The 20,369-nt window shown below is 40.9% G+C and overlaps 1 protein-coding gene across 7 annotated transcripts in view; it reads right to left on the reverse strand.

The window, feature by feature from the left end:
* The window catches only part of scaper (S-phase cyclin A-associated protein in the ER), a 54,527-nt gene that overhangs the window by 13,184 nt on the left and 20,974 nt on the right, over positions 1–20,369 (reverse strand). For all 7 annotated transcript variants that reach the window (XR_015094710.1, XR_015094711.1, XM_086074846.1 and 4 more), the window contains 8 exons: positions 18,717–18,853; positions 16,990–17,055; positions 16,414–16,540; positions 11,011–11,126; positions 5,763–5,886; positions 4,328–4,557; positions 1,955–2,110; positions 10–244 (listed from right to left, as the gene is read on the reverse strand). Coding sequence is in view for 5 of the 7 variants with exons in the window: in XM_086074846.1 (XP_085930972.1) it covers positions 10–244; positions 1,955–2,110; positions 4,328–4,557; positions 5,763–5,886; positions 11,011–11,126; positions 16,414–16,540; positions 16,990–17,055; positions 18,717–18,853 (1,191 nt within the window). In the remaining 2 variants the exon portion in view is untranslated. The remainder of the gene's footprint in view (positions 1–9; positions 245–1,954; positions 2,111–4,327; positions 4,558–5,762; positions 5,887–11,010; positions 11,127–16,413; positions 16,541–16,989; positions 17,056–18,716; positions 18,854–20,369) is intronic.

Consider the following 20,369-nt stretch of genomic DNA (forward strand, 5'->3'; position numbering starts at 1 on the left):
TGTGTATACCTGGAAGGCAGAGAGGTCAAGCAGGGCAAAACTGTTGAGGAAGCGGATGCCTTGCAAAGCCACCTGGATGACCCCTGGGCTGTAAGGTTCCTGGCTCTGAGAGGATGACTCTGGCGAGAAGCTGTGCAGCAGGATGGAATACAGAGTGTGCACCACTCCCACCAGGTCTGTCGATTGCAGCAGGGCCGTCAGCCCGGTCGGGTCCTGCCGTTTGTTGTCAAATATACTAGACGCGCTGAGGAGGAGACGGGAAATGCATGGTCAATAATAGAAAGAGAGAAGAATAATGAAGATAAAATGGGATCTCCCGGGTCACTCCATCCACAGCCCATTAATTGTACAAAATGTAATTTACACAAAAGCACATCTGCAAAGTATTACTTAATCTTTTGATCAAACTAAAATACCTACATATTAGGTCTGTGACCACCTGAAATGAATCCTGCTAAAAGGCCTCTACAGCAGCAGCCATGATTTGCAGTCATGCACAGTGGAGGGTGTGTGACCTCTGGAAGGAACCCACCGTGCGTGCTGATACTTGACGTTAGCCAACAGGCCCTGTGTGAAGTATGCTGCTACACTAGAACACAGCCTCCTAATGCCATTATAATCCCCAGACACAGCAACTGGCATGGACTAAATATTCGACATGGCCACTGAACATTCTCTCACGTGACGCACAGACAGCACAACCACGCCTGTTAGATGCTGAATGAGGTTCATGAGCATGGCAGAAAAAAAAAAGATGGATTTAAAAACCTGTGTGTCTATTAGCTATATTCTCATGCTAATTTCGGCAAAACGGAAACAGATACAAATATTCATTTTTTCCCTAATGAAAGGAGATACTCTAATCTTTCTTTTGGTAGGTTCAAATAGCAATAGAACACAGGGCCTTGCAAAATCAGTCAAAATCCAGTAAAACAGCCGGGAGCGGAAGGGGTTGCTTCAGTGAAAATGGCTGGGAGTGAATGACTTAAGTGTTACTCAAGCTGATGTCAATCATCCGCAAGGATGAAATGAAAATATTTTCATAATCTAATACAATTGTAAACATAAATGAAAAAGATTCTCAATTGTGCTAAAGTGCAATAATTAAGGTCTTTCATAAATGTAACAAAATACTTTTAAATTCATGTGAACAGTAAATTTCAAGAAAACAATAAGATACACAAAAAATTTGTCCTTGAAAATTCTTTTTTCTTAAGAATTTATGGGAAAAGAGATGTATAAAATAATCAATTCATGGTTGTGTGAATCGATATCGGGCTTGGATTCATTAAATTTTTAAACCCAGCCCTAGTGTCTATTTCTCTAAACTTTGTCAAACTAAACTGTGCTATCAATCATGCTTAGATAGTAGAACACAAGCGTTCCTATATTGGGAAAAAATGACTAATGTACTTTTAATCTTCTTCCACCTGCTAAGGGTCTGACGACGTGAACATTCTGTTCCTTGGCACTGAGGTGAGGCAGTCACGGAAAAAAAAAAAATCTTAAACTAATAATGCTATTTGATATCAATATTTAGCAGAAAAAAATGCATTAAGTGCATTCCCGGTCAAATGTGCGACATCAAAGCGTATCCCAGCTACTGTGGGCAATGTTGATTTCAAGTGAAGAACTTTGGCGCTGATGTCCATTGGTGTGACTGTATGCTTAGCCTCTGTCAGCAGCACCACTGAACCTCTCTTTAGGGGAGGTCACCGCCGCACATGTGGGTGGGCTCCCCCCAAGCTGCAAGCTAAGGTTTATGGTGAGTGACAGAGAGCCGGGTCAAGTAGATGCCTATCTCTATCGGCAGTAACGACAGCTTAGCTAGCTGGCTGGAGGAAACGATCCGCCGGCTGATTGTCGAGGAACCAACTGTCTTTGTTTGGAGTAACCATGGGAGTCATCATTAGTGATCGAGAAATAACAAGACACACAACAGAGACATGCTTACCGTCCCGTTACGACAAAGCACAGCTTGCACATGCTGTACAACAAAGCTGAGGCTTGCTGGAGGAAAGCGGACATCTTGGGCTGCTCATCCACAGGACTTTGGATGGATAGGAAGCACCCATACAGTTTGTCAATCAAACCCATGTTGACCACATAGCTGCAAGAAGAGAAAGACATGCAACCGAATGGACCAAAGATCACTTTGATGTCTTACAAAATAAATCCCTAACCTCACATCTCTGCAACAGCAAGCTAACAACTCATTTCCACCCTCCTCCCAGTGCAATTACTGTAATATCTGTAATTTGTCTTTGCCAATGGCAGGTGTCATGATCAAGTTTCCTTGTAGTCTTTCAGCCACAAATCACTCCTAATAGTGTCATTAGAAGGCCTTTTGTGTATACTTACCTAGGGCCATCTTCCTGCTGTTTCAGTACGCCTAAATATTTGTTGCCCATCAACACAGCCTTGGACTAATTGCGTAATAGTGACTGAAGCTACCAAATCAATTAATTCAACCAATAAAGCTCTGAGACTTTTTGAAAAGTTCTAGAAAACAGTTTTGGGAATTACACGGTTGGATTTTGTGTGAAGAATGTGTTTTTATAACAAACAAGCCTTCCGTCCATGTAGTGTACCTCTTCGTCACTATTGAGGGGCCCCTTAAAACAGGTGACGATGCCGATATTCCATTGCAGCCCATTCGACACTTGAACCCGTTCCAATTGTTTTGACTTCTTCCTCTTTATCCGACTGACTTTGGCTGAAAGGATCCATCCTCACGTTGACTGCTTTGTTCAACGTCTGCGTTATGTTTGACAAGCTGCTTGGTGGTCGCACTTGCTGCTTGGCGCCACATCATGTGAGCCTGAACTAAAAACATTTATGACAATGACGAAGGTCTAAAAGCACTGAAGCGAAAACTGAGAATGCGGTAATAAGCAAAAAACGAAATTGTGAGCTGCTTTCCATGTGATATATGGTCCGGTATAATGAGAGTGTCAAAACGAAAGCTAAAAATGTTTTGATCTTTTGTCCTTTCTCACTTGCTAATACATTACAGAAAGCCGTTGAGGTAAATCCTCTGCTCATACTTGGGATTAACTGAGACCACGCCATTTTTCTCAAGGCCTGCCCTGTCTCCAGGGTTACGACTCGGTCAGTGGATGAGAGTGGCGGTTCCTTGCAGCTGCTCCAACATGATGAATCACGGCTTGTGGGAGGGACGGGTGAAAGGACGCACTCATGCAATGGCTTCTTCATGGGGCCAGGCCTGCCTTTCCTCATAGCCCGCATTTCTCCATCACAGGTTACCTCCTACGGTCCAGACCTGCATGGCGAGCTCCAACGCCAGGTTCAAGGGCACCTTTCAAAGCCCTGCAAGTGCTCTTTGTTTACATTAACATGCGCCCAACCCCTCTAGAAATGTATCCTACTTGAAATGTGTGTGCATAGAGTACAAATTGAAAAAATGCCAGAATACACGCTCATTCTCACACTACTCCCATTTTGACAAGACAACCATTTGGTCGACTTCCAAGAGGGCTCACATTTTGTCAGCTAATACTTCAAGAGACATGCCACAGAAGATCCATAGGTTGACCAAATCTTGCACTCATTTAAAAGGGAAGTCAACCCAAATAATTTTTTTGACAATAATATGTTCTATGCAGCCCAACTAGTCTAAATATGGTATTCTGGTTAATATTGCGTTACTGGAATACGAGTTAAGTAGCAAAATCCAGCTGTTTTTATCCATCTCAGGGGTTGGCCATTTTGCCACTTGAAGATGACGTCAATGTTGCTCAGGTCTTCAGGTAACAACCAATCACAGCGCAGTTTCAGAAACCAGGTGAGCTCTAATTGGTTGTTGCCTGAGCCCTGAGCAACATTGATGTCATCTTCAGTCGACAGCAAGTGGCAAAATGGATGGTATTTTCAAACGATAAGTCAATCTTCAATAGTTGGTTGGATTCCCTTTTCCTTCACCACTGCCTCAATGTGCCGTGGCATTGCCTCGGGGTCCTGGCTTGCTTGCTGTCAGTCAGCTCTTTATTTTTGGGCCTGGTGGCCGTCATTTTCCTCTTGATAGAACTGTATTGTGGCCCTCGTTTTCCTCTTGTAATACAGTACTACCAGGCCCAAAAATAAAGAGCTGACTGACAGCAAGCATCAAGAAGGATTGGGCTTCCAGGACCCCCAGGCAATGCCACGGTGCATCGAGGCAGTGGTGAAGGCAAAGGGAATCCAACCAACTATTGAAGATTGACATATCGTTTTGAAAATACCATCCATCCACCCATCCAAATTTTTTGACGAGCACCTGTATAGCAACAAAAATTACCTAGTAAATAAAAGAAGAAATGGGAAATACCTGATTAGGTCTTGTGTGCGAGTATTGAAAGAGTCTGTGGTACAGTTCTTGACCTTGGCATCTGGCGAAGAAATCAACGTGTTTTCCACTTTCCCTGATTCGGAGGTCAGCGGCGACAGGCACCCCAAGATGGCAGCTGTGGTCTGCAATAGGCCGGTGGTAAAACCCTCAAACACTTGTTTGTTAACACTGCGGCCAAAGATGGACTTGTCCTCATCAGGGACATAAAGCTGCAAAACAAAAACAAAGCAATCACACTGAGGCCAACATGAAATATGCAGTAATTGTTAAATGTACAAAGTTAAAAATAAAAATCCCTTTCCCAATATATATGCCACTTTAAAATAGCTTACAAAAAAATATTTAGCACTATAGCCTCTTCATACCATTGTATGTTGAACTAATTGTCTAGAAAGTTAAGTTTACACAGCGATGCGTAACACTAAAACGTCTGGCTGGCTCTAACGGCTGAGTTGAATGCTGCCAGTGTAGGTTAAAGCAAGACCAATGCCGACATTCTCCAAAAATCTAATTAAAGAGGGGATTTGCTCATAACATGGCAAGGCAAACCCTGCCGTACTCAGTTGCCCGCAACTTGCATACCAGGACCTAAGACGTGTTAAAGTACAGGAAAAGTGTTAAAAAACATCAAGCACAAATAATGTGTCAGAGCGCAAACAATTTCTCAGGTCAGGGGAAAAAAAAGATTAGTCTGTTGCAACTCTACTAGACATGTCAGTCAATGCAGCAGCAGCTGTGATGTTTTATATAAACTGAAACAAAGATGCCAACCTCTCTCTGTGTGTGCCCTAAGGAAATATGACTGCTTTGAATTGGAACTCAGAACAGAAGAAAGAAACCCCAACAGAGTTCATGCATGTATCACAAACTAGTGCCTGCAACTTGTCCCGTCTGTCTGTGGCGAGTATGGCTCAGCTAGCCGGCACCAGCAGATGTTTGCCGAGGGATGAAGTTGACTTCTTACAGGGTGATGAAAGAAAAAGACCTGACGTGTTGCAAAGCCGAATGACTGACAGTGCACGCAAATACTCTTTGTGAAAAGGTGTTGAAGTGTTCCACTGAACAATCACGGCACAGGAGCTTTAATAAAACATGCATGGGCTATTTCATATATTATTATTTATCCATTTTATATCGTAAATGTATTTGCACTCTAAATAGCTGTTGAGGTTACCAAAAATAATAGAGTTTGTAACTCTACCATTACAGCCGTGTTTCACAACGTTTATTGAACCAAGGCACCAATTTTGCATTTGAAAAATCTTACGGTACACCACAACGAAAGACTCACAAAAAATGGTAAATACTAAGGAGAAAAAAAAAATCATGATCGTCTGAATTTTCTCACAAATTGAATTAGTCAGTGAAAAATCTGGCCTGTTTAATTGAACACAACATTGATATATTGACTTACTGTTAGCTGGTGGAGCAGCACGTCCATGAGGAGTGCGATCTTGTTGCTAAACAGCACATAGGAGCAATTGAGGGGGCAGCAGGAGCATGTATAGTAGTAGGTATTCACAGCAACGCAAAGGGACCTAAGAAAGAAAAGGGCAATTATGAATATATTAAGAGATTGGAATAAGAAAAATACAATGGCACCTTGAATTAATAGTTCGATTTGTTCCATGACTTAAGGTTGAAACTCATAATTTGTATCTCAAATCAACTCTCCCCATTGAAGTGAATTGAAATGCCATTAATCCGTTCCAACATCCCCCCCACCCCCTAATTTTTATTTAAACATTTTTTAAATAAGTAAAAGTGGTACTAATTTTAAAATACAAATATAACATCTCTCTCTTGCTCTCCCTTCTCAATCTGGCAGCGGTGACACGGAGGAGGGCTTACCGAACCAGTGAGAGCTCAATAGACGCAACCCTCACTTTCTGGGCTTCTTAATACCACAATCACTTGCAATTTTCACTTTCTTGGGTGCCATTCAGTTGGCCAATTTAGAGGAAACAAAAAACAGATACCTGAAATATTTGCTGCACAGCAAATTATTTTTACGTGGCATACTATAGTACAACTAGAAAAATTCCCGCTATAGTACAATTAGTATAGTTTCATATTTGTCCAAAAGGTTTGTTTGTAAACTGTTTTGTGTGTGTGTGTGTGTGTGTGTGTGTGTGTGTGTGTGTGTGTGTGTGTGTGTGTGTGTGTGTGTGAACTAAATACATTCACAACTGAACTCATTCACTCATTAGGAAACTAAACACACTTTTGTGTACTTGTGCTTAGAGTGTAGTTTGTCTTCCTAAGTCAAAGGCATATATATATATCTTAGTGGCAACGTGAAAACGGTTTAACGGATGAAACCCGTATCAGGTACTTATGAGGAGGCTCCCCACACGAGACTTCCTCAAGGCAGTGGAACATAATCTCGGTCCCATTTTGGCTGAGATTTTGCAGCATTTCCACTGAAGAGATAAAGCTGTTCCGGCCCCAGGCAGTTCCAGCGATAAGCCCGTCAGCTTGCCTCTGTATTCTGTGTGATCTAAAACAAACTCCAAAGAAGACTGATGTCGTAGATAACTGACCAGTCCTTCGGCGGTGACACTATATTTGCCCAGCTAATATTTCCTGACAACTGTATATTTTAGCAATTGGCAACATGGCGTGTTGCATCAACACAGTGGGGAAAAAGGAATCTGCCTCGTGCCTAAAAAGCAGGCCATGGTAATTTCAATTGGTAAACATTTTGATATCTACCAAAGCCTTCACCGCCTTCACATCTGCTGCTACTTTTCAGTCAAGCCACGCTGGCATAAGACAAGGAAAATATATTAGGCTGAGGGAGATCCGAGTCGGAGACTAACTTTGTTAGAATTCTCAAGTAGCGAGCAGACATTGTGTGCTTCCATAACATGTTAACACATTTATCTAAACTAAGACGTAGTCCAGTGGCAAACATTAAATCGGATGACAAAATGCAATGTGGTGCAGGAGGTAACAAAAATACACATAGGCATAATAAAATAAGGCTGTGAGCTAGCAGCCATCTGCCAAAATGGCATTCTTCCTCATTTGACGGTCGGTGGTAAGATGATCAGCTTGTTTTGATGAAAAAATGTAATGTCAGTTTGAATAAAATCATAAAATGCTGTGCACAGCTTACAAAATCCAAACTTTGGTAGCCAAGGACAGGAGTTAACTAAGGTGCTCAACGTCACCATGATTGTATCCAAGATCTTGGCCTTGTTTGAGTTTAGCCTCATACCACATAGCATTACAGAAGTCGGAGATGAAAAGATTGCCTTCTGCCAAAGAGCTATCAACACAGCAACAAGTTCATTCAGATCCATTGAAGCAACGGTAACAACTGCGCTGTAGGCCTATTGTGCGTACTTCCTTATAAATGGCATCGTATACATCCTATAAAGTACACCAATAAGCAGCAGAGCCAGCATTACATTTATTATTTCATTAACAGTAAACCATAGGACTTTTTATTCTAATCTGATTAAATGTATGTCCATTTCCTGTTTTCTCCGACTGGCTTGACCAAAATCAATTCAGTTCTCGAGATACCAATCTTGGCCTCTGGCATAACCACTCACCCAACAGCTAATGTAATGAGCATGCAATTGCTTTGTAACACAGCTAATCGGGCTTGTCTTTGGTCATCTCCGAACAAATGGGGAGTCTATCAAAGACATGTTTGTCTTATGCCCTTACACCAGCTTGTACAATGAGGCATCGCAGCGATCGGTCTTTGGTTTCCTCCCACCTAATTGAGCTTGATGAGGCCGACACCTGATAGGCCGCCCTCTCTGGGAATCTCTCTATCCCAATAGCCATTTGTGACTGCTCCAGTCAAGAGATTTTGAGAGACAATTTAGTAAAGTGCCACGCCATCTTGTCTCATGTTACTCAAACATATTGTCTTTGGCGTGTCGGTTGACCAGTGGAGGCAACATTCCTTCAGTTGCACCTCCATGCTGGTTCTGATTGTTCTTCGCACGATGATCCCAAAAGTGACCACGGCAAATCTGTTCATCCACTAAATCCAGATAATGGTCACAATTGTGCTATGAAATTACCATACTTACTAAAGCCTGACATTTCAGACAGAAGAATGAATAAGCGATAATCTGCACCCTGACGCCCAAGTTTATCTCACAAAACAGGGATTAACATTTTACCTGTGAAGCTTTGTGTTAAATCCTTGGAGAAATGTGGATGGGAGGTGGAGGGATGGCATACACCTGATCAACTTTAACCCCAATCTGTAGCTGCTTGTGTGGCCTGTGGGCTTTTGCGTGATAGGGTTAAAGTGTGGGGAGGTGGAGTTAATTGCAATTTCTGTTAGTATATCTCTTCTTGAGGTCCACAAAGGAAGTCCAGAACAATTCAGAGTTTCAATTAAACTAATGACGGCTTGCCATTAAAAAGTAAACACTAATGAAACGGAAGTCATTAAGGTTTTTGGTAATGTAGTTTTAACATCAAAAAAATCTCCCAATGCCATTTATAAAGATGTCAAACATGCAAAAGGCTCTTTTTGTCACTGCCTTGATTTATCTGCCCTGGGATCTGTGCTCCTCAAGTCTCACATTTCTCACTCTCTGTGCGCTTCCTATATGAGCAGTCAAGCTTGGCTGGAGTAAACCGGCAGAAATCTGACCAACTTCCAGATCAGGTTGAGTCACTGCCTCTTAAACAGGGCAAATTTGTGTTCAGGGGAAGAAAAAGAACCCTAAGCCAAAATAGAAAAGGTGAGGAGGAAATCCAGTTCCTTGTGCTGTCAAACAATCCTTTCATTCACTGCTATCTAAATGACATTTAATTTGATTCTGCTGCTGATACCCTGAGTGCTTCCAGGACATCGACTCGAGGACTTGTTGCTCAACACTGGTCAGGTAGAAGGGGGTGGGGAATCTGATGAGCCGTAACACGGCGTCATGCACACACTCAAACAAATGGTGGAAAACATCCTGAAATAAAGCCACTGGCAGCAGGTCTAATTTCACAGGATACACCACGTCATATGAGACAAGAGGCGCAAATACAAATTGGGTTGACACGCATGTCCATGGACTCCTCAAGCCTGATCAAGTTACCATGGCAACATGATCTGTCTTTTCAAGTCAAAGCAGTATTAACTACATTATTTGGTACACTTACAAACTTCTAATGAGTGATTCCATTCTCCTCTTGTGTAGCTACTTAATGCAAAACTGTAAATTTCACAACCCTGCAGCCAACACAGGGTTACACCGTGACATAAGTAGAAGTTTGTAGCGAAATTAGCTCATTAATGTAATGGTAACAGGATGGAGTTAACATCCCCGGGGAGAGATATGACCAGTGCATCACCGAGGTTGCCACCCTTTTTTGGTTGTTAAATTGCTCTGCTCATCTGGCAGGAGGAGGCGATCAATATGGTAGCATCAATTGTAAACCGAATAGAACGGACTCTGGGACTAGTGTCTACATGGTGGTCCATTATGACGTGAAGCCAACCAGATGAAGGATAGTGACAAGTCGACAGCCTGACTACTTCTATTTACCAGTTAGCAAGAACGCTGACAAACTAAATACTGTATTGTAACGCTGAAAACATAGTCATTAGCCAGCTGTCTCATGACATTGCCAAAGAACAATGTGTTTTTATATCATCCTTGTTGTGGCCAAAGGGGCATTACACTTAAATATTAGCATTTTTCTAAAGGACAGATAAACCGAGTTCGAATATAGCCAATGAAACCTGAAAAGTGACCAATCAAGGTCATTTTCTAAACCTATTGTGTCTTGGACGAGGGGAGATGTATGACTGCTTTTAATATTGACTGCTATAAAGCTGATTATGACAGAAATTTATGTCATTAGAACTCAAAGATGATTGTAGATTTTTCTATACAAGGTCACAGCTTAGTACAGAGTGAATCAAAACATGGTTAAATTAATAATTAAACAGAAATCTGCTGCTAAGGATTCCCTCAGATTAGGATGATTGATTCAAGCTCCCCTGGAAAAAAAAAAATCAATAGACAAGTGATGCCCTTAAAAGCCTTATAAATAAAAGAATTTCTCCATTAGCGGGGATTCAGAGACCACTAAATGCTAATGAATGGAAGAGCAAGGCCATTCTGCTCCATTACGGAGTTCCACTAGAAGTAGGGCTGCCTCTCAAATGTTATCTACGGGAAGGCCCAGGCAAACTCCAGACCCACAACTCAAAAATACCCTGCACTCTAAATGGCAAATGGGACACGTTGCCACAGTAAAGAATGAACCCAAATTGATTGGCGAAATGGAACTGCTTTCAAATTTCTACGAACACATTGTTACTCATTGATACATTTTAAGCGTATTTATTGAGATGCGACTATAAACCAGAAATTTACTGGGTTTATTAGGAAAGACGCCACAAAATGAAACAGCAACTGTGCCATTTCTGTGCATTATAAAAACAAAATTCACTGTTCTGTGTCAACAAATCTGAAATGAGAAGCGGTCACAAGGGATGAAATAGAACCCAAAAAAGAAAAAAAGGTGATTTCTTTGTCAATTTTCAAACATAAAGTCCACTACTTGTGACTTCAGCAAGCGGGAACGAACTGGTGTAAATGCACAAATAAATCGTGCTCAACTGAAAGTTAACTACAAATTCTGTGAAGTAGATTACCCAAGTGCAATTTAAACATGGTACTAACTTGTAAGGAATACGGGGAAGGGCGGTAGGAGAAGCGGCAGCAGAGACGACCTGCAGGATTTGCTCCAAAGCGGATAGGCCGCCGCCCACTTGGAAGGCTACTTGGTCTGCGGTGTTCTATAGAGGAAGGGACAGACACAGACAGAGAAAGAGAAAGACAAAAGTTAGCTTTAAGACAGTAAGCCACAGACTGCACAGGCATGATTATATGGCTCTCACGAGGGCAGGAGGTTTTTTTCTTCTAAAGGGGTAACGTATTGAAATTCAAAACAAAGTGACCCCCGTTGAATCTTTAAACGTGCAGCCTGCCCCACCTGCAATCAAGTTTCAGTAGAGGGCATATGGCCATGTTGGGTGGGTGGTCTCAACAATGACAAAATGGCAGTTTCTGCAATCGGTCAAAATGTAGCTTTCCACTTTGTACTCCGTGGAAGTGCAGTACAATCTCTAGCGGCGTTGGTCATCTACTTGGCAAAAGAAAAATTATTCCAGCCACTTAAAGGCCTTAAATGTGAAAATGAATTAGTCGATTGTTAATAATATTGTTGATGATTGTTTAATGGTGCCTTGAAGTTGGTTGGACATGCAAAGCTGATAACACTATCGGCCACATTTGTGTCTGCGCTGATAGGGAGGAAGTCGCTGTAGGGGTTTTATTGCTGAAGGACCTACTTCGACTTTAGCGGGCTGTGTTACACTGAAGGTCACCCCACCTCCTAATGAGGTTACAGGCTCCTTAGTGCTATGACAGCACTAATATCGAGCCACTTCACAGCGCTTTTGTTCCTTAGATGGTAAGTTGCCAACAAGTCTGAACACATGTGAGAGTCGAGCGCTTTGCTAAATGGCAGATAAGCTCTTCATCTGTCACTCATGCCAACTGAGGATCCAAATTCACCTTGATTATGGCGTTGCTCATAAACTTAAGAAATTGTTCGAAAGGTGGTTTGGGCTGTGTTGCCATTTTTAAATAGCTAAAGCGTACTAGCTAGAACATCCAATCCCTAATTAATTGGGTTTCAGTCAACAACACACCCATCTAAAAGCTCTGCGGCCAAAAGTGAGGCAGCCCTTTCATAGGAGCTTATCAAACAGTATTTAATGCACTGAATGGGACCTGCCCAGTCCGGGCTGTCTCCTGTAGAGAGCAGACACAGCTCGGCTAGCTGGTATCTTCTGATGACAGATTTATCCGATGTGAAAATGCAACCAAACTGACTGAAAAGGATTAAGTTCGAAACATCTATCATAGTCTCATAATAGCCTGACTTTTCAACCTTTACATCCACTTGTAGTTGGCATTGAATTAAAGAATTTGATTTGTATTAAACACGCTATATATGTGCTCTAGACATTGGATTGTTAGCATTGGCGCTCAGTTCAGTAACACGGGACAGATTGGCCAGCAATTATAATTAATTACAGGCTAAACAGTGGAAACGACATTTCTTGAACTCTAACTGGTGAGCACAGATACTGACATATAGCAGTTTCTTTATTGGGCTGATAACTATTAAAAATACAGTTCACGTTCCCTTCCATTTTTTCAGATCAATCTTAACCCCCAAATCAATATTAACAATAAAGGAGAAGTAGCTAATTTATCTTTCTGTAACAGGACGGCCACCAAAGGCCAATCATTAAGACCCAAGTTAGAAGGATGGCTTCTGAATAATACAAGAAGGGGGAATCTTATTCAATTACTGTCCAGGGTCAACTATTGTTACCCCAGCTGATGGGAAGGCCGCAGCAGCTGCTAATTCCTGCACCCGTGTGTGCAGACCAGCCAGATTGCACTTTGTAGCCTCCTCCCACCAGACACTTTAATTACACGGAGGAGAGGTAATAGCCTCACTAGTCCAGCCTGACCAGCAGATGGACAAGCAAGTAGTCAAGTTGATATTAGACTTAAAGTCTTCTATTCACTGTTTTGCATGAGATGAGTGTGATGGATTGTCATTATCCAGCCTTACGGAAAAGCCCAAACAAAACTCCCCAGCTCGGTTGGCAGCAAACCACATGAGGAAGTAAACATTTGGTATAAACGCGTGTGTATGTTTTGGTGTAAGATTTAATAGACTGGGAAATAGATTACCCTCTGAAATAAATGGACCATGCTAACTAAAGTATTACAAACATCAAAATTGAGAAACCATACAGTCACTCAAAGATAAATATAATTCCACACATAAAATTATGAAAATATTTTGGAAACAATTACAAAACAACTTTGCTCAGGATCTTACCGTTTTGTTTTGTTACACCATGGTAATATTCAAAATGGATATTTTTTTTTTACTCTCATTATTTCAGCATTTATACTTTTTGTGACAACTCTGGTCTAAACAACAATTTATCAGTTTGGGGAAGCTGAACATTATCCACTCAATAAGTATTTTATAATACTAAAATAATTTGTACTATTTTGCCCTTTTCTGCTTGCATAAGGTGTTTTTTTTTATTTGGAATTTCCTTCCATCCATCCATCTGAACTTATTATCATTGTCAATTATAAATTATAAATATATAAATGAAACTGAAAAAAAAACTGCCTGCTTTGCAGAGCATTTGAATGCACAACTTGTTTTCTACATATATAATTCTCTAACGAAGATGGACATGTAACGAAATGTACTCACTTCTGCTGCCATTGAACACTAGCCCTGTGCTGTCAATCTGACCTTCCCAAAACACACTTTCAAAGTTCAAACTTTTCCATTCCCTATTCAGCAAAAGCAGGCTTTGACAGCTGGCATTGAAAACGCAAACAGAGCACACACTTTCAGGTACTCACAGGACTGTGTTCCTGACATTTTCTTATGTGTTGCGTATTTTCAGACATACCTTCATTGAAAACACTAATAAACACTTTGGGCAGTACATTACGATAAATAATAAGGAGTGTGTGGAGAAAAAAAAAAGAGCAGAAAATTGGAAAAATTTGCTTCTCAATCACTTGGAGTAGAGCTAGAATTAGGTTTGACACAAAATAAACCATTAGAGGCCACCGAGGGAGAAACAAGCCGGGGTCAGAGAGAGACGCCGCGTAACCTCGCGAGCAGTGTGTGTGCGTGCGTGAAGGGGTGGGGCCCAAACAGCAGTGCAGGAGGGGAGTGTCGGGTGTTGTCTACAGAATTAGCGGCGAAAGTGGAGACTGAATCAGATATGGGGCAGAAAAACAAATCTGTAGGTGAGTCAGTGACATGAGAGATGCTTGTTAGGTCAAATAATCTAAACGGCCCCGACTTGAAGAGGCCAGACAGCCATGCTGACGGAGACTCTATTTATTTGACTTTGTCCAGGGATTAGAGAGAAAAGTGTTCCCCCGACTGCCCCATTTGCCAATCATGCGAGATGGTCGAGCACAACTTGACCAACAGGGTTTTAACATTTTTAAAAAGAGGTGCAAGACAAGGCCTTCGATTTTCCTATGGAGCACATCTTCAGTGGCCCACTGACCCCTGACCTCATGTGCAAGTGGGCGGAGGAGAGAGGAGAGTTCCTCACGTAGTGACAGCTTGTGAGCTACTTACATCACAGCGGACTCCTCCTCTCTCCTTAGAGGAGGCTGTGCCAGCCAGTACTTCTTTCTAAGCCTCCCTGGGGAAATACGATAATAGCATCACCGGTTATCCTGGTTGTCACTGATGGGACTCAATAATCTTTCTATTCTGACGCCCACAGACACACAGTGGGATGGTATAATCGCACAAACCACAACTTGGCAGGAAATTTATGCCTCATTACAGGAAGTGGGCTGTATATTTTCGTCATCATAAACATGGTGGCAGGTGTTTTAATGCTTTCCCTCTGCTCAAGTTAATATGGTTTTATAGAGAGAAAAAAAAAGAGGCAGAAACATGTTTCATATAAACTTCTAGTTGGAACCACAGTTACAAGTAGCTGTAAATTGAATATACACATTCACTTACCTTTATGGAAAATAGCAAGACCAGATCTATAGTCATGTGTTTGATGTATCAATTGCCACAGAGACTGACATATGTCATAAACATGCTCTCTCAACTTCTAATTTTGACACGGTCATGGCATTTGGTCCATGTGTTAAAGAAAATGTTAAGCATTTTCACTAAAAGCTACTGTTAATTTCAATTGTGTGTGGTACACATTTACTGTGTTCCCATTGTAAAGGCTCAAATAATGGCTAACCCTATCAACTTATCAGTAACACTTCAAATGGAAGTCAACCTTAAACATTAATATGCTATATGTGACCTCACTAGTGTAAACCTGTCATTCTGATTAATATTACATTTTTGTAACATGAGTTATGAAGCAAAATCATTTTTATCCATCTCAGGGGGCGGCCATTTTGCCACTCGCTGTCGACTAAAGATGACATCAAAGTTGCTCAGGATCCAGGCAACGACCAATCACAGCTCACCTGCTTTCTGAAGATGAGGTGCGATTGTTACCTGAGACCTGAGCAACATTGATGTCATCTTCAGTTGACAGCAAGTGGCAAAATGGCCGCCTTCTAATATTGACAAAAACTGCTGGATTTTGTTTCTTAACTCATATTCCACTAATGCAATATTAACCAGATTACCATATTTAGACTAGTGGGGCTACATAGAACATATTATTGTCAAAAGACTTGGGCCGATGGCAAACTTGGGTACGATTTTATGGGCGTACTGTACTTCTTCAGTGTTACAGTGGGATGAAAAACAATAAATACTTTAAAAAAATTAAGTAGCTGATGCAGGCAATTCATTTACCTGATTTGAATGGCTCCATGATAAACTTCAAATTTTCCAAACTCCCCAAACAATAATTGTACTGATTTAGAATATTGGAAGGCCTGAGAAAATGCGCAGAACAATGTAAGTGTCTGCAATAATGCATTTTGGGATGAATAAGAACTTATAGATAAGATCTGGATGAACTATAATCATAAGTGGCTGGCAGAGATACCTTTTTTTTATTTTTTTTTATTCAACTGCTCATTGTCTAAACCAGCGGCGTCTGAGTGGTACAAACCACATACATAGGGACAATGCTTACTCTCGTGCCAGGAAGCACCTCGATTGGTACCATGTGCACAATCAAAACACAGTTAACATGGTCTTCATTAGTCAATAACCAAAGGCAAGTGGCTTTAGAGTAAGTGATACTTGGGAGGGTGAGACAGAGGGAGCCGAAGCCAAACACAACTAATGACCGAGGAGACATACAGAGCGTCTGGCATGACCCGCGCTCAGCTGCAGACGGCCAAGCCAAAAGAGTGGGACCACTGCTAAAAGCCAGCACGGGACCGGATAAAGTAAAGTAAAAAAAAAAAGAAAGAAAGAAAAAAAACATATTACAGCATGGCTGAAATAATTGAAAACAATGTGTAGACAAAAGTTTTAGTTTAACTCAATCATGTTGTTTAAGCTACCTGTTTCTCCAAGATACGAACGATCTCTCCCAAAGTTCGATCCAGACTGGACACTTTGTTGTTGGCCCATTGGCCGTTGTCTTGCCCCTGCAGTTGCTTCAAAAGGTCCTTCACGAGGCGCTGTAACCTAGAAACGCAGCAAAGGCAAACATCCGAGCACTAGTTCAATACAACTTGCATTTATTATTTTAATATTGATTCATTAATGAAGTTGTAAAACTGCAAATGATTACAACCAATGATGTGATTTCTTAAACCCTGCAGTTTGGATAAGAGTCAGCCTTAAGCCAACAGTGGCAAATAACAAATATTGAAATTTTTTTAACATTTTGGTTTCCCCAAAACCTTAATGCTTTGAGGTTTTGAACAACTGTCAAAACAAATAATCTAGATGAAGAGCTTTTTCCAATAACTTTGGAAAAGGTGATCCACTTTCCTCATGGTGACCTCCCTCTGAGACTGATCAAACAACTGAATCAATTGTCAAAATAATCACAGACATACAAAACGGCGAGTTTCCTAATATTTGAGTTAAGATAATAAACATTAAAGATTAAAAAAAAGGAGTGCACTCACTTGGCCTTGTACGGGGATTCAGGAACTTGCGTCTTTGCGTCAAATGATGTCTCGTAATGCTTTGCTCTGCGGGGGTACGAGTGAAGAAAAAGTATTACAATCCTAGGAGAAAAAGCGTTTGGCCTTCCAATTAAAGCACACCGCGGATGAAAGTGTGAAAGGAAAGAAAATGTTCAAGCCGAGTGTGTTTATTTGGCCTGTCAGCGTGGTGGCCCGGCCAAAAATTATCAGACACCGCTGCTGATCTCGAGGCAGCAGCATTTTACTGGCACAGACTAAAATCAAGATTAAATCATAATGTTAATTTCCCCTCTCACAAAACTCTAAATACTTAAATTTCTTCTTCTCAGGAAAAAAAATTGGTCATGTAGGTAAGAAATGTTTTCTTAAAACTATTTACACCCGGTGATGAAGCAGCTAACCTTTTATGTTTTAAGGGGTTTCTGTGTTTTTTAATTGTCTTCTGGGGGCCTGTTACCTTTGAGTGCAAGTCCCAGCAGGGCTGGCGAGGGAGTAACAGAGAACAGAGACGGATCATGTTGTCACTTTCTCAACACCACAGAACCGCACAAAGCCTTAACAGCAGTATTGAGACTGAAGCATTAGGCCAGAAAGGCATCAATGTTTCCGCCAGAGGCTTTCAAGCACTCTTTTATAAGCAAAGATGATGATGATAAGAACAATAGGAAATGTTCTTGATGATGCTAATATACAGAGGCTGTAGATTACTTCTCTTTAAAAACATGTTGCCTTTCCCCCACTATATCATGATTGTCAATTATTTTCCCCGATATGATGACATATATGCTCCAGAACCACTTGCGATATATAAACTATATAAAAAGTGTTTTTAAATCTCCTCCAACACGTGTAAATATTTTGAACAAAAAATAAAATTGCAAGCATAATATGTATAGAAAATATATTTAACCACACTTTCAAAAAACACATTGTGAACTATTTATGTTCACAATAAAGCAGCGTGCCCGCAATAGGAGAACTGTGGTACAGCGGTGTTTACCTTATATTAGTATAAGATAAGAAAATTGTTTCTGAACACTAACACTATCCCTTGCCTCTAATAAACTAAAGGAACAATTTTAAACAACAAAAGTAAAACATACGGACATCTGTTTCACATATTAAATATAGAATGTTAAAAAGACATCTAAAATACAGAACATTGTTTCTCATCATTGAAACATTTTCTCCATATTCTGACAGTCAGTTAAATTAAGTACGCTCAGTTCCAGGTTCTGCTGCACAGCAGGCTAGCCTTCTATTTGTTGTTTAGTATTAGTATTGATTTTCTTTGATATTTCATTAAAAAATCAATAGCTGAAAGGAAGAAAAATGGGCAGGGCTCATACATGCTTTAACATGAACACTGTACAGACAGATGCTGGCAATGGCGGGGCAGCAATTTGGAGGAAAGCTCTTTACAGGTGGAAGGCCAGGCCCGAGAGACCGATTTGCAGTTTTGCCGTGCAATCATTGAAAGTGCCCATAAATTAAGGTCATTAGTGTTACCTTGTGGACAGTCAGGATGCACATAACATATATAACGTAACATATATATAACATAATTAATATATATAATATAATTATATTTTAGCACCACAAAAAGTCCTGCATCACTTTTGTCCTCTCTGTCTCTGAAAGATGGGAAGTGATCAACTGACTGATAGAAGAAGAAAAAAAAAAGAAAGAAAAAAAAAGATACTGACCTGGAGTTCATCCTGGCACGGAGCTTCTTCGCCTTCTTGCGGGCCTTTTGCCTCTCCTCGCTATCCTTTACACACTCAGAGGAAACTGAGTTGTCAGTCATGATGTCCACAATGTATTTCTTCAAGGAAAGATGCTCCTAAAGCACACACGTGGTACGTTTTTGTGTATCAAAAAAACCCAGTGCATATTTTACAAATAAACAAATTATATCATCAACTGAAACGACCGTTTCCTTATGAAAACAGTCAATACACACAATAACATTAAAAATAGCAATTGTTATTCAGGAGAAGATAGGCAAACATGAGAGAACAAGGGTCTGCAAGTAACGCCACTGTATCCTATAATTACTTTTGTAACACTCCAGGCATCACCCATAGACGAGCTTTAAGGCCAGAGGAGTCGCTTCCACCGTTTTTGGTATTTCCACCAAGAAATGGTGTAATGTACACAACCCAATTTCAGCGACATGCTGCATGTGCGAGAAACTAATTACCTAATTATGCTGTCATCCGTCACCCCAGAGGAAAGGCCTCACACAAAAAAGGACTTCCACTGAGAAGTCAAACTAAACCTGCGTGTGGGATGCCGTAGCCTCTGGTGACAAGTGCTAGCGCACCTGCTGGCTGAATGGAGGGTTTCACTACAGTGGGACGTAATGCAGGAGTCAAAAGTGTGAAAAGGATAATTAATAAAAGATCAGCCTATGAGAGTAATTGTAAAGTAACAATGAATTGATCAATAATCTGTTATATTTGAAATATTTCTAATGTGATGGGACAATCTCTGTTTGGAACTCCCGTTTCCATGATATCCAAAATATTATTTAGGCCACAATATTGAGATTGAGTCAGCAGCGCCCCTGTTGGTTGTAGTCAAGTAGTGCATCCCATTTTGCTTCACTTGTTTCACAAAGTGATTAATCAACGTTCAATCCCACAAAACCTGATTACTCTCACCCGTAGTCAGAAGCTGTGCGGGCAAAACAAGATTCCTCTGAATCTGATCCGGACTGCGCATTTGGCTTGGTTAATAACTCTGACATGGAACATTCCAAAAGTCCAGTCTGATCAGGATGTAGGATATTAAAACAAAGCAAAGCTTGAATTAAAATTATATTTCTTCTAGAACTAGAATTTCCTTTTGGATAGTCAAATCCATTCACTTGATTTGACAGTTGCCGGTGTTGCTTTTTTCCTTTCATTTTGGTCACTGATTCTTCATACTACAGGTCAGTCATGCCTCATAACCGTAGATGTCATCTCACTTGCACTCAGTCTGAGAGGATATCTAGTGTGCTTGCCACTCAACTAATGGAATTGTTTCAATAATGCATCCAAAACTTCATTTGCCAAAAATATAACATACTGGTAATATAAAAAGGTAATCTGAAATATGATGCTGCCACATAGGGAAAAATGCTGACAGGCCGCTGTAGAGGCTTTAGCAAATACAGATACAGTTATTACAATAAGGGCTAAGGTAAACTCAATGTTTCAGACAGTCAAATATGATGACAGACAGGTGTCTACCACTGAACCATTATCACAAAGCAGCAAATACACTGGCCTGAGGGCTGCGGTGCCGCACAATACCACATATTGCTTCTGGTGGGAGAAACATGACCCGCCTCTAAACATCCCTCCCTTTCT

This window comes from Leptonotus elevatus, chromosome 4 (genome assembly GCF_054856555.1).
Source record: "Leptonotus elevatus isolate MCC_2025b chromosome 4, RoL_Lele_1.0, whole genome shotgun sequence".
Classification (NCBI taxonomy): domain Eukaryota; kingdom Metazoa; phylum Chordata; class Actinopteri; order Syngnathiformes; family Syngnathidae; genus Leptonotus; species Leptonotus elevatus.